At 34.0% G+C, this 13,003-nt stretch overlaps 1 protein-coding gene across 1 annotated transcript; it reads right to left on the bottom strand.

Annotated features, from left to right (window-relative positions):
* Positions 1-455: 455 nt before the first annotated feature.
* On the bottom strand, positions 456-6,602 carry LOC115988685 (peroxisomal membrane protein PMP22-like). The gene is made up of 7 exons (XM_031112285.1): positions 6,407-6,602; positions 5,950-6,048; positions 2,959-3,060; positions 2,518-2,593; positions 1,272-1,342; positions 1,097-1,182; positions 456-960 (listed from the first exon to the last, which is right to left on the bottom strand). Exons 1-7 carry the CDS (start codon positions 6,470-6,472, stop codon positions 906-908), a joined length of 555 nt encoding a protein of 184 aa, XP_030968145.1. The 5' UTR covers positions 6,473-6,602; the 3' UTR covers positions 456-905.
* Between the last annotated feature and the right edge of the window lie 6,401 nt (positions 6,603-13,003).

Below are 13,003 nucleotides of genomic sequence, written 5' to 3'. Positions count from 1 at the left end.
CTGTAACTCTGAATTACGAACATATATTTAATAAACAGTAACTACATATCCTTCTAATTTTTTTTTCCCTTTTTTTAATACCACCTTTGTGGCGCACATAAAATGCACACCACTTTCACATGTCCAGGATAATTCATCTTGTTTGTTCATTAAAAACGATTAAACCCCACACTTGGTACCCGATGCCAAACAATTCCAGAAAAAGAATCAACCACCCATATTACCAAGACAGTTTGGCAATTTTCGGACTCAGTTTGCAATGAATGTTATAGACTCTTCTAAGCAGGCCCTGCTCTTAGGTGTTGATGAGCTTATGGACATAATGTTTTATGGTCTTTATGTTATATTTAAACCTCAACTATATAAGGTGAGTCCCAGAGTTCGATCAACATTCAAAACTCAAGGTGGTATATTATCAACATCATGCAAGTATATGCAAGAGGGACCTAAGTGTATATGTGAATTTTACATAAATTTGATAGAAATGCTGCATACAACAATAGTAAATTTAAGAATTTATTGATTCACATGTTTTTTATTTCTTGGGACTGTCACTCTCACATGCTTTTGTGGGCTCGCTAGCAGGCAAGAACTTACCTCGGAATGGAAGCAAAGCAATCTTTGACATATCCTTGGTTGTTGAAATTGACATAAACTTGTAGCAATCCAATTGTCAATTCTCTTGTTTGCACACTCCCATGAAAAAATTTTAAAATGACAAATGACAAATGCTTAGTGAAGCATGAAATCATTGATAAATAATCCACGGATACCACACAGAGAGTCAGGATTGATATTCAATTATTTAAAAATACATGAATGCTTAGACATCATCTTTGAGCCACAAAGAATAAGCTAGCACAAACTGTGCATTTGTCCCATCTGAAGACTCAATTTCCTTGTTTTCATTTCGCCTTTGTCAATGCCATGGATCTTGCTCGTAGATTCAGAAATATTCCCCTAAAAAATTTATTAAAAAAAAAAAAAGGAAAACACCAGCGAAACACCACTTTCATTTTGGCAATTAACAGAAATGAAAAGTAATTAAGACAAAAAATTCATGCACATAAGTAGAGCAGAAGGGAGTTATAGGTACCAGCCAAATGCAATGAAGCTATGGAAAATGACACGAAACTGCAACGGCACATACTGGTGATTCACCCACCCAACAACTGGCCAGAACTGTTCAAAATGGTTAAGGTAACATTAGGATACAATTCATGTTTTCACGAAATGTATTACAAGAATTCATAATGAGAACAGAGCAATACCGTCCAAGCTGTAAGCTGCACTGATGGATAATCCTTCTTAATTTTAGTTTTCACATGCGTCCAGGGTCTTCCTGCATTCACATTCCTTTTTCCAATTATTACAAGCAGTAAATTGTACAACTTTATAGTATGCTACATGATAGTTCATATGTAACTTAGATGCTTCTTTCAGGCTGATTGTTTTTGAAAACTTGAGAGATGTTTGACAATTAAATTTATTTAAGAGTTGACACCAGAAAAAATCCTAATATATATTGTAGTTGCACGAATTTCCTGGCCCAAATTCGATTGATCAGGCCCTGGCCCAAAGCGCAATCCACAATAAATATTTGTAGAGGATGGGTCAAAGAACTTGGTTTCAGTGAGTCTGTTCGGTCTGATACATGGAAAGCATTGTTACAAAAAAAATAAAAACACCAGAATGGATCTCTCACGTATAAGTTTGTTTCTTTAGTTCCTCATACAGAAATTTTCGTCCCCTTCTCTAAGGGACTCCACTACATTATATAGTTCCCTTCTCTCATCTCAACCCTACACTTGTTGACTATCTAAGCACCTACTTGAGTGGCTGTCCCATCAGACGCCTTCATCTCTCCCCATGTGAGTTGCAGAGGCCAAGGCGGTACTGTTCAGGGGTCATTTCCTCATTAATGCGGCCAAGAGGGTGGTTGGGGCGCAATTAATGTGGTGGTAGCTCTCCATGGGATATTTTGAATTTTATTCATTTTATATGTTGGGAGGATGAACTGAAGTGGCTGGGGAGAGTTCCTCGTCTGGGCTTCGTGATGTCCGAGGAGGAGTTACTCCTCGGACATGTTTCCCTGGCGTTTATGGGTTTGAGTAATGCTTCATACGTGGTTTCTCTTCGGACAGGACGCTCCTCGGACGGGCCTGAATTTGGAATAGCCCATTATTTCTGGGCCGGGCCCCACATATATATATATATATATATTCTTAAGGCTGATTGTTTTTGAAAACTTGGTAGTTGTTTTGACATTAAATTTATTTAAGAGCTGACAATAGAAACAATCCTATATATATATTGCATGCACCTGGCATGTCTTTCCATACCAACCTCCCCCCCTCCCAACCAAGAAAAAGAAATACTGCATACATTAAGGAAGGACCCAGGGAAGAAATTACATTTGATTACTCTAAAAACAATTACGAATAATCTGTTATTGGCTCCACTAATATGTCTCGGTGTCTGGATTCTTTATATAACACTTATATGTGATAGACTTACCCTCAATAACCAACCCATAGTAAACCATAAAGAGCAAGTTGTTCCAAGGTGAAGATGTCAACTGTTCCAGCACCACCTGAAATAATTTGACAAGGCAGTTTAGATTAACCTCTTTGTTCTTCTTCAAGGCTAGGATGACTTAATAGATTAAATGACCAGTGGCTGCTTACTCAGGCTCTGAGTACTAACTCCTAATTTCAAGATAATCAGTACCTGATTAACCTCATACAGTCTTGGATATATAAATAGGAAAGCAAACTTCTGTTTAAAATGAACATCAAGGAAAAGTGGCATATAGTTGTGAAGATAAAAACCAAATAATTGAGAATTTGAAATTTTTTCAGTATTTTGGTTTGCAATGATTATGCTAAAATTCCAGATAGCTATTCATCACTTCTGCCCACTCAGTAATCAACCAGAGCATGAGGGTGGGTAGCATACCTTCTTGGCTACTGTTTTTGAGTCCCTCTTGCCCTTGAAAATTTTGTCCAGTACAATATACAGGAAATGCCCAAAAGGTCCAAGATATAAGACTCCAAAAAGCTGCAGATAGCTATGTTAGAAATTAGGAAGTAAGACTGGAAAGATAGATGAAACAGTAGATAGAAACATGAAAATCAAAATATAAGTAGTTGACATATATACAACTCCATGAAATTAGCATCTTTAAATTTTTAGTACATTAATATTGTCAGGTAAAACAAATAGTGCATTCAAACACATCCAAACAATTTTAATCAACCTTTTTTTTAACAGTTTTAACTTTTAAACAGAGACATAAATTGTCACCTAATAATAATTGCACTTTATTTATTTATTTATTTATTTATAAGTAATGAAATTTCATTCATTAGAAGGGAAACACTCGTGTACACCGGGGGTGTACTCAGGAGTAGTACAATCACTCTTTCAAATTACAATGTTCAAGCATTTCTAATAATTTAGAGCAGTGGAGGGCTTTAAAAGCTACACTCCAATCCAGTAAAGTGTAAAAAAAGAGAGATTTAATCCCAAGAATAGACTGTTCAAATCCCATCTCACATTTCTTTCCTGCCAAAGACACCACATAATGCAATATTGCAATACAGCACAACCCTCCAAAAAGCTATATTATGGTGCATACCAAAGGCACCTTGCCAAGCTGCTAACAAATCAAGAACCCTCTGTGGCCTATACCAAAGAAGACCAAACAAACTCCAAACCATTGACCATAGCCCATATGCTATGGGAGAATGAAGAAGGAGATGGTCCACTAACTCCCCACTCTACTAACACATATAGCACCAATCAACAATGATAATAACTTTCTTCCATATATAATAAGAAGACAAAATCTTCCCTAAGGCAGCAGTCCACAAGAAGAAAGCTACCCTAGGATGAACCTTCGAAAGCCAAGCCAACTTCCAAGGAAATAACATGCCAATAGTAGAAGAGAGGGAAAGGTAGTACCCACGCACTTCAAAACCCTGGCTCTTGGCTAGTCTCCAACAGAGAGTATCAAATACTCCAATTCCTAATCTTGGACTGATCTAAAGAACTACACATCCCAATGAAGCTTTCCATTTGGGAAATGCATAACCTCCACTATAGAGACTGCTTATCACAACTAATTCTATATTAACTCCTAGAAGGCCTCTTTAAGTGGACAATCACCACACCACAAATCATGCCAGAATTTTACTCTAGTACCATTGCCTACCTCGAATTGTATAAACTGAGAAAAAGTCAATCACTCCTGTCTTATGGATTTCCAGAGACTTAACGCCATAAGGACCTGACACCCCTTCTGTACACCAATCAACCCCATTCACTCCCATACTTTACCTCTATGACCCTCCTTCATAGATGATTTCTCTCAGTCCCATATCTCCACAAACATTTCCCTAATAATGCTTGGTCTCAGATTCTGAACACTCAATCCGCCAAACTGAAGCTGTTCACAAATCTAAACCCAACTAACCAGATGGAATTTAGGTTCCTCACCAATACCACTCCATAAGAAATCCCTTTGAAGCTTCTCCATACAGTTGGCCAGCTCCGCCAGAATGGGAAAGAGAGAATAATTGCACTTATAATTCTTATATTGAAATCAATCATGAGCATCGCAAGCAAGCATGACTTGCAATTCATGCCATGCATTTTCCATTAGGGTGGCATGCTTTTGGTGTGATCCATCCACCTCACAACTAGGTTTGGTGATTATATAGTTCTCCAGACTGCATGCCCAAATACCAAAAGCCTGCTTGAGGGATTGATTTTCCAACAGGTCTTGAAGAACCAAATTTATGCCATGCCATTAATTTATATTGAACCTAAAGGTCCCAAACCCCATTCCCTCATTGTAATTTGAGGTTATCGGGCATCCAAACTAATGAAACAATTCCACAATTATCCACATTCATTTGGTACTCACATCATCTGAAGTTAGTATGCAAGTCCTAATAAGGGATAGGTAAAGATATAGAGCATGAAGCCATGAACTTTACATTCCAACACACTCACACCAAGTTTCAGAGGAGGAAATAAAAAAACAAAAATAAAATAAATCCCCCAATCCTCAACCAAGTACTTAAATTTCGGTGCTGCATCATGTGGTAGTACAAATGATCGAAGAACTTGGAAAAAGTGATACCAAGATTTTCTAACAGTAGCAATTAGGGGAACTACTTCCTGAGAACTTGCTCTTCTTAGGTGTATTTATTTTTCAGTCCAAAAGTAATTCAAGATATCTTGCCTATGGTTGAACAGGGCAAATTAAAATGTTAGTATTTTGGGTAAATTTTCCTGCATTCCAGAACATACCAGGTCTATATATTCATTGCACTATATATAAATTATGGTCATTGGTCAATGATAAATCATAACTTTCTCAGGCATAAATATCGACATAACTTATAAGATATTACAATTACAGACCACTGATATCAAAATTTCTCTTTCTTTTTAACACTAGCACCGACCTAGTTCACATTAGCATCTACCACAAATATTTGCCAAGATTTTAGCATTACTAACTACAAAGAGCATCTTCTGAATTCTGATTATTCTAAAGACGATAAATGGTACCCTACTTAATGCCACAACTAATGTTGCAGAGTATCATATCAACGCACCAACTGAAATCATACTCACTAAAGCCACTACTTACTGTCCTCCCATCCTCTACATTCACTTCATTATTTTTTCATGTTCAAATTAGGAACAGACTCAATCTCCCGGTGTCAAAACACAGAGCACCAACAGGTTTGGTTTGAGATTTTAGCATCAATTTAGGCCAAAGGGTCCTCAAAATCCAATATCAAAAAAAGAAAAAAAAAAATGCATACGTGCACATGTACAATAAGAAGCTTTATACTATACAATATAACTATCTTCAATTGAATTGACAACATAAGTAATTTTGCTATAAATTGAATTGAGAAAGAGCTTTACCACTTTGAGAACAAGCCTTCTCAGTTGAATCTTCTGTATCCCAGTGAGCTTCTGCGAAACCAAGTCACTGATCCCCGACAACACCCCTGCTGTAATTGCCTGATTTAAATAACAAATTGCACACTGATTAATCGCAGAGAAAAAGTAAAACCCAATTTATAGCCGTTAAAAATACATATATAATTCACTTTCAGCACAGAAATAATACAAGAAAATTAAATTTGACATTTTTCCTGATTCAGCTGAATGTTCGTGTCATATAATTCCAAACCCAGAAAAGAAAAACAATGGAAAAGATTCAAACTTTCATGTTTCTTCTATTTCCTCTTCATTTCTCAGCAACCAAACATGGGTCAAACGAAAAATTAAGCAAAATCAAAACTTCAAACGAACCCAGATAACCAAAAAGAAAAGAAAAAAAAGAACAAAAATTATGTGTTGTTTTGTTGAGTGAGACCTTGGTTCTCAGTGGATGATGCTGAAGCTGCAACAAGTACTGGTTCAACAAACCCTTCTTTGCCATTGACCCAGAGCTCGATTTTTGCTTCCAACTCCTTGAGATTTTGCGAGTGAATTATTATTAACAAACTGCTCTCTCACTCCTGTGTTATTATTGGTCCAAGTAGTCTAGTACTAAATAATGCTGTACTGTCATTCAGCCAAAAAAAGAAAAAATTAATGCTATACTGTCATTGAAAAATAATGCCATACTGTCATTGACTGACAGACCATGAGAGCAATTTACAATGCCTCTCTGTTCCAAAATATCTTTTGTTTGGACAATGTTTTGAGTGTTGGGCCGACAGGCCCAGCCAGCATTGGTATTTTCGTCCAAAATCTATTGGAAATCATCCTTTAAATCAGAATTGTGCTAAGCATATACTCGTGTTTCCTTTTGTTTTTTGGCTAAATATATTCTTGTTTTTCTGGTTGGTTTTTTACTAAGGAAAAGTTAACCGATGTTGTTTTTTAAGTGTTAAATTACAATTAACAAAAAAGTTTAAACTATTAGAATATAATAAATTTAATTATTTAATTATGCAATTTTAATACTCGTCTTCACATGTAGACTGTAGCTCCTTCTTTTACTTTAATATCAAATTAAATTACTAATTGTTCCAAAAGTTTAAGGTATTAAGAAGAGGTAAATTCTATCATTTTATTATATAATTCTAACATTAAAGACAAGACAAAATTTAGTTACAAAATTAATTGTAGTATAAAGTTACAACCTTACTTAATAAAATAAACATTAATACATATTTTTTGGAAATCTAACCGTTGAATTGAATGTTCTTTTTACTCTTAATACACATATCAAATTTTGTGTCAATTGAATATTCTTTACTTTATAATCTATAAGTTTATATTTTATGGATACTTTTAAACTATAAAAACTTACAATTTAAATAATTTATTAATAATATGGCTATTGATCTATAATTTTCTAGAAATTTTGCAAGTATGGAAAATATAAAAAGAAGATGTGATCCAATGGTGAATTTGTCAAAATTTATTTCCAATAAAAAGATATTGAGTACGGTTGTACCTTAAAACTATAACAAATTTTGTAGTTAAACTTTGCCCGATATTGGTTTTTGAAATATTTTTTGAAACTTTTTATAAGAAAAAAAAAAGCAAAAAAACTGAATTTTTTTGACAGTTTTATATATTTTTCATGAAAGTGATATTAAAATTTTCTTAAAATAGTTTATTAACAAAGAGTAATGTCATAGTCACAAACTATTTTACAATATTTTTATAAACTATTGATGCGGCAAATTCTTATTAATTCTAATATGGGTCCACCACTAACATCACATTTATATTTATTAATAATTATTTAAAAATTACCAAAACCACATCAACAGTTTGTAAAAATATAGTAAAATAATTTGTGTTTGTAGCATTAATGCTCTAAAAACACTATTACTAATTCTATTATAATTTGGTAGAACTCTTTTACTAATTCTATTAACAAATGCTCTTAAAACACTGTTACTATTTTTTTTTTTTTTTTTGGTTAGAAATCTTTTACTAATTCTAGTGCTTAATAAAATGGGGTTGGGGTTTGGGGTTTGAGGATTGAGTTGCAGTGGACTTTGTTGAATGGGTTTGGCTGTTGGCGAGACCTTTGAAAGTCAAACCCAACCTATTTGTAGTTTGTAATACCTTTTCAAGTCTATTTTGAAAGCCCATTTTGGTTGAAGCGGAAAATTCAAAAGAAACTGGTTAGTACAATTTCCACTTTCTACGTCCTACGCGCATACAAATTTTCATGATATATTATTCATAACTATTTACATATTACTTTAAAAATATTTAGTATTCTAAAAAAAAAAATGATATATTTTTCATAACTATTTACATATTACGTTAATTTTGGTGTCATTCAAAATTTTAAATAGTATTATTGATAATATCATGAAAATAATACTAACACATCAACTTCTTTCAAAGTCATTATGTTGTGATTCATATAAATATCTATACCTATCATTTAAATAAGTTATATCACTTATTAAACAGGTTATGTAAAACTAAAAATATAGTGTGGGAGCCAGGCTCAAGAGGAAGGATTTAAACCTAGATAGTTTCGATGGAAATAATAGGAAGTACCAACCTAATTACATGTCCAAATCTAAAAGAAAAAATATTGGAATAGGTAGGGATTTTTTTGAATCCATGAAAAAAAGTGTTGACTTAAACCTGACCCATTAAAATGTTGGCTGGAGTCGACCCACTAGTCACACAAGTTGAATACTTTTTTTTCGAAGATAAATTTTTTATCATTTTCTTTTACCATTTTTTGGCTTTCTAACTTAGTGTAACATTCACATTTTGCTCTTATTTATTTCCTTTCTTTCTAAGTTCTTTTCTTCTCACAAATATTCATATATTATTTCTTAATGAGGTTGAGGCTTGAAGGCTTCACCTTAGACGGTATAAACTTAAGAATTTATGTATTATTTAACTTTTATTTATGAATATCTTCTTTTCGTTTTTTTTTTTTTTTTTTTTGTTCTCTTATTTGTATTGAAAAGAAAATAAAAGACAATATATCAAAACAATTTTTTTTTTTTTTTCATGTAAAAAAAATAAGGATCATATTAAGTTGACCTGATCTTCGAAAAGATCATATTAGAGTCATAGGTTTTACCATCCATTTAGGACGTCGTTCCATTTTTTTATCTGAATTTAATTGGACTGAACCCAAACACTACGTTATGTCCTGTTTTTCAAGTCTAGATAAGGTGTTGTGGACATAAGTTCTAAAATATGGCAGAAACACAAACTTAAGAGTCCTTTCACAAATTTTTCTATTGTGACCATAATAAATATACTTATGCAAGGAAAGACCATGTCAAGAATTATAAAACTAGGACTTAGCAAAAAACAAATATAAAACTTGGATCAAACCAGTCTCCTATAGAGATGGGGACATAACTCTTAACTGATTAAATTCAATTAAAAGTAATGTTCTAGTCAATGGCAGTTCTCATGAAATCATCAATACTTGGCAAGAAATTAATCTGAAGGCGAAGGGTATTATCTATGATATTTAGAATGCAAGTAATCTATGATTTGGCTGAGTGGAAATGTAGTATGAAAAAGCCGTATATAGCAGTAAGACATGCTTTCGACTTGGAGATGTTGACCCCTTATAGTAGACTCAGTAGAGCCAGATTGCATTATACGTAATAGAAGAAGTTAAGCAACCAAGGGTTTTAGTAATTAATAGCTTCCAAGTTTTACCACGTCGCATGAGAGACCCAAGACAAGGGGGGAAGATTTTGAATTTGAATGTTATGAATTAAGGAATGGGTTAGCCAATGGACCTAAGCCAAAGAGAAAGAAAGGAAAAAAATATAGTCAGCCAATAGGTTGGGAGTCATCCACCTCAAAAGTCACAACTGGGTTTTATGATGATAGACTATTCTTCAGAATACATGCATGCCCAAATACTGAAACCCTGCTTGAGGGATTGATCTTTAGGCAGGTCTCTTAAAAGAACCAAATGCATGTGTGCCATGCCATATAGTACTTACTGGAACTGAATCCAATTCCCACATATATAGTAATTTGAGGTTTTCAGTCACTCAATCTAGTGAATCAATTCCACAAATAGCTACATTCTTCATCCAATACTCACCTAATTAATCTGAAGCTACTCTACAAGAACCAATCGAGGACGGGGAAAGATAAAGGGGCAAGAAGCCATGAATTTGCATATGTTCCTTGAAACATTTTGGGAGAAATTAAGTTTTACCATCTTATATTATATATTTTTTATTATACTTTACATCCTAAACTTTTTCAAATGCATGTTTTACACCATAAACTATGACATTTGTTAAACTTTGTACTCTAACGTCAAAATAAAAGAAAAATTATACTTTATCACCCTAAACTATACTTCTTATTACACTTTGCATCCTAAACTTTGAATTTTCATCCAAACTAACATCAAACTTTATGTTAGAGTGCAAAGTGTTACAAATATCATAGTTTATGGTGCAAAACATGAATTCAAAAATTTAGGATGTAAAGTATAATTTAGGGTACAGTTTAAGGGGGTAAAGTGTAATTTTCCCAATATTTTTCTTTCTGTCTCATATTTTATCAAATAAGTTACAAAACTAGTTTTTTCTTCTTCTTTTTTTTATAAATAAAAAATTAAACTTTTCTTTCTTTCTTTTTTTGTCTTGGTACGTTTGATGAATAAGCTATAAAAAACGTGTCTTGGTATGTTTAACAAATAAGCTATCAGAAACTATAGAAAGTCAAACTTTCTGAGCACCAAATTTTAGAACAGGAAATAAACCCTAAAAGTACCTCTACAACCCCACCAACCCAAAAAGAAAAAAAAAAAATATATATATATATATATATATATATATACACACATACATGTGGGTTGAGTCCAAGTTATATTTGATGTAATTCTAAGCAATATTACACTATTTAATATTTTTTAATTGGATGCAAATTTTGACAAATCTACTATTAGATTACATTATCTTCGTATATTTGCAATACTTGCAAAATTTTAAGGTGATCAAAGATTAATAGCCATATCATCAATCAATTTTTTAAATTCAAGTTTTTGTAGTTTAAAATAATGCATAAAAGATGAATTTATAGATCAAATGGTAAATAACATCCAATTGACATGAAAATTGGTATGATTGTTAAGAACATATAGAATATGTAATTTAACGGTAGGATTTTCAAAATATAAATTCTATAACAAGTTATTGGATTTTGTAATATGACTTAGAGTTATACCAAGTGTAATTTGAAGGCTTGCATTTTTGCCTGAGATTTTGATAAAAATCAGCAATATAATTGAGAGATCCTAGAAACCTTTGAAGCTGGGTTTTGTCTAGGATGTCATTGGGAAACTTATCAGCAAACTGGATGGCTCTGTCTATGGGTTTGATAACACCATAACGAATATCAAAACTTAAGAACCGAACACTAGTTTGGAAAAGTTTAATCTTTGGGGTTGAGACAACCAGACCATTGGACTTGATGGTATGGGGAAATGTTCGGAGGTGTTTCCAATGTTGTGCTAGGAAATCTGAAAATATGAGTACATCATCAATGTATACAATAATGTGACTAGAGAAGGGATTGAAGATCTCATTCATGATGTTCTGGAATTCAGAAGGTGCATTTTTGAGACCAAAAGGCATTACATTCCATTCGTAATGACCAAAGGGTGTGGTAAAGGCTGTCTTGTACCTATCAGATTCTTGGTTCACTCGTGTCAGCCGAGAGAGAGGCGTTTTAGGGTGTTAGCATTGTGGAGAGTTTGTGGCAGTAAGAGGTTGTAGTTAGCTTGAGAGAAGGCATTGGATAACATATTCAAAATAATGAATAATGCACAAAATAATGGATAACTATGGCAGTTGAACCGGCCAACTTGATTGAATATAAACAGTAACTTACAACTTATTATCGGCCAAACTTGGCTCTGATACCAAAAGGGGGTAAGTTACAGACAAAGGGGGTAAGGGCCGACTGAGGCCGTTAGGGGGCGGAAGCATAAATAAAATGTTACACTTGTAACGCTATAGTCATAGCCTTCACAACTATAACCTTTTATTTATGCTTCCGCCCCTTGACGGCCTCAGTCAGCCCTCACCCCCTTTGTCTGTAACTTACCCCCTTTTGGTATCAAAGCCAAGTTTGGCCGATAATAAGTTGTAAGTTACTGTTTATATTCAATCAAGTTGGCCGGTTCAACCGCCATAGTTATCCATTATTGACCCATTTCAGGACTCTCAAGATCCTTATGATGGTTATAACTTGGACAGCGATTAGGCAATTCAGAACAGCTCCAAAAGCCCCAAAACAGCTCAAGAACCACCTTTGCAACCCGGTTACTATTCCAGAACAGTATCCGCACCAGCAAAGTTGCAGACAAACTACTATTCATCCACAGTCCCAGAACACTTTACATGATCACTATTCAGAAAAGTAAGGGGACAAATCACTATTCATGAACAGTGACCGTTACTGTTCATCAAACAGTGCCCCGACAGAATCATCCAGTTTACTGTTTACTTTCGGCTGAAAAGATTTTCACCCAGAGTAAAAGCAATTCACCCTCCATGATTCCAGCAATCTCCTGAAAGAATCCAAGGCTTCCTCCAGCTATTTAAGGAATCCTTTGCTTCAGTCTTCAGCAGGTCCAATTAGCAGTCTCCATTCCAAAGATTAGAAACCTCCCTTCTCTTTACTTTGTAAACAAATGGCTTTTTCAATTTATTTTCAAGTTTACACTTGTAACGCTATAGTCATAACCTTCACAACTGTAACCTTTTATTTATGCTTCCGCCCCCAGACGGCCTCAGTCGGCCCTCACCCCTTTTGTCTGTAACTTACTCCCATAGGAAGAAAACAAAGCGATTGTAACTCTCCATTTTGGAAGGAGAAGTTCATCAATGGTTTAACCACATTATTTGGACAAAAGGTCAAAGAAACTCTTGCTAGCCCTTTAGGTGTCATAGATTATGATAACCTAACCTATGGAGACATCTCTAGC

The sequence above is a fragment of the Quercus lobata genome, chromosome 5, assembly GCF_001633185.2.
Source record: "Quercus lobata isolate SW786 chromosome 5, ValleyOak3.0 Primary Assembly, whole genome shotgun sequence".
Lineage (NCBI taxonomy): Eukaryota > Viridiplantae > Streptophyta > Magnoliopsida > Fagales > Fagaceae > Quercus > Quercus lobata.
The sequence above is the reverse complement of the archived record's forward strand: the minus strand, read 5'-3'. Positions and strand labels throughout refer to the sequence as shown.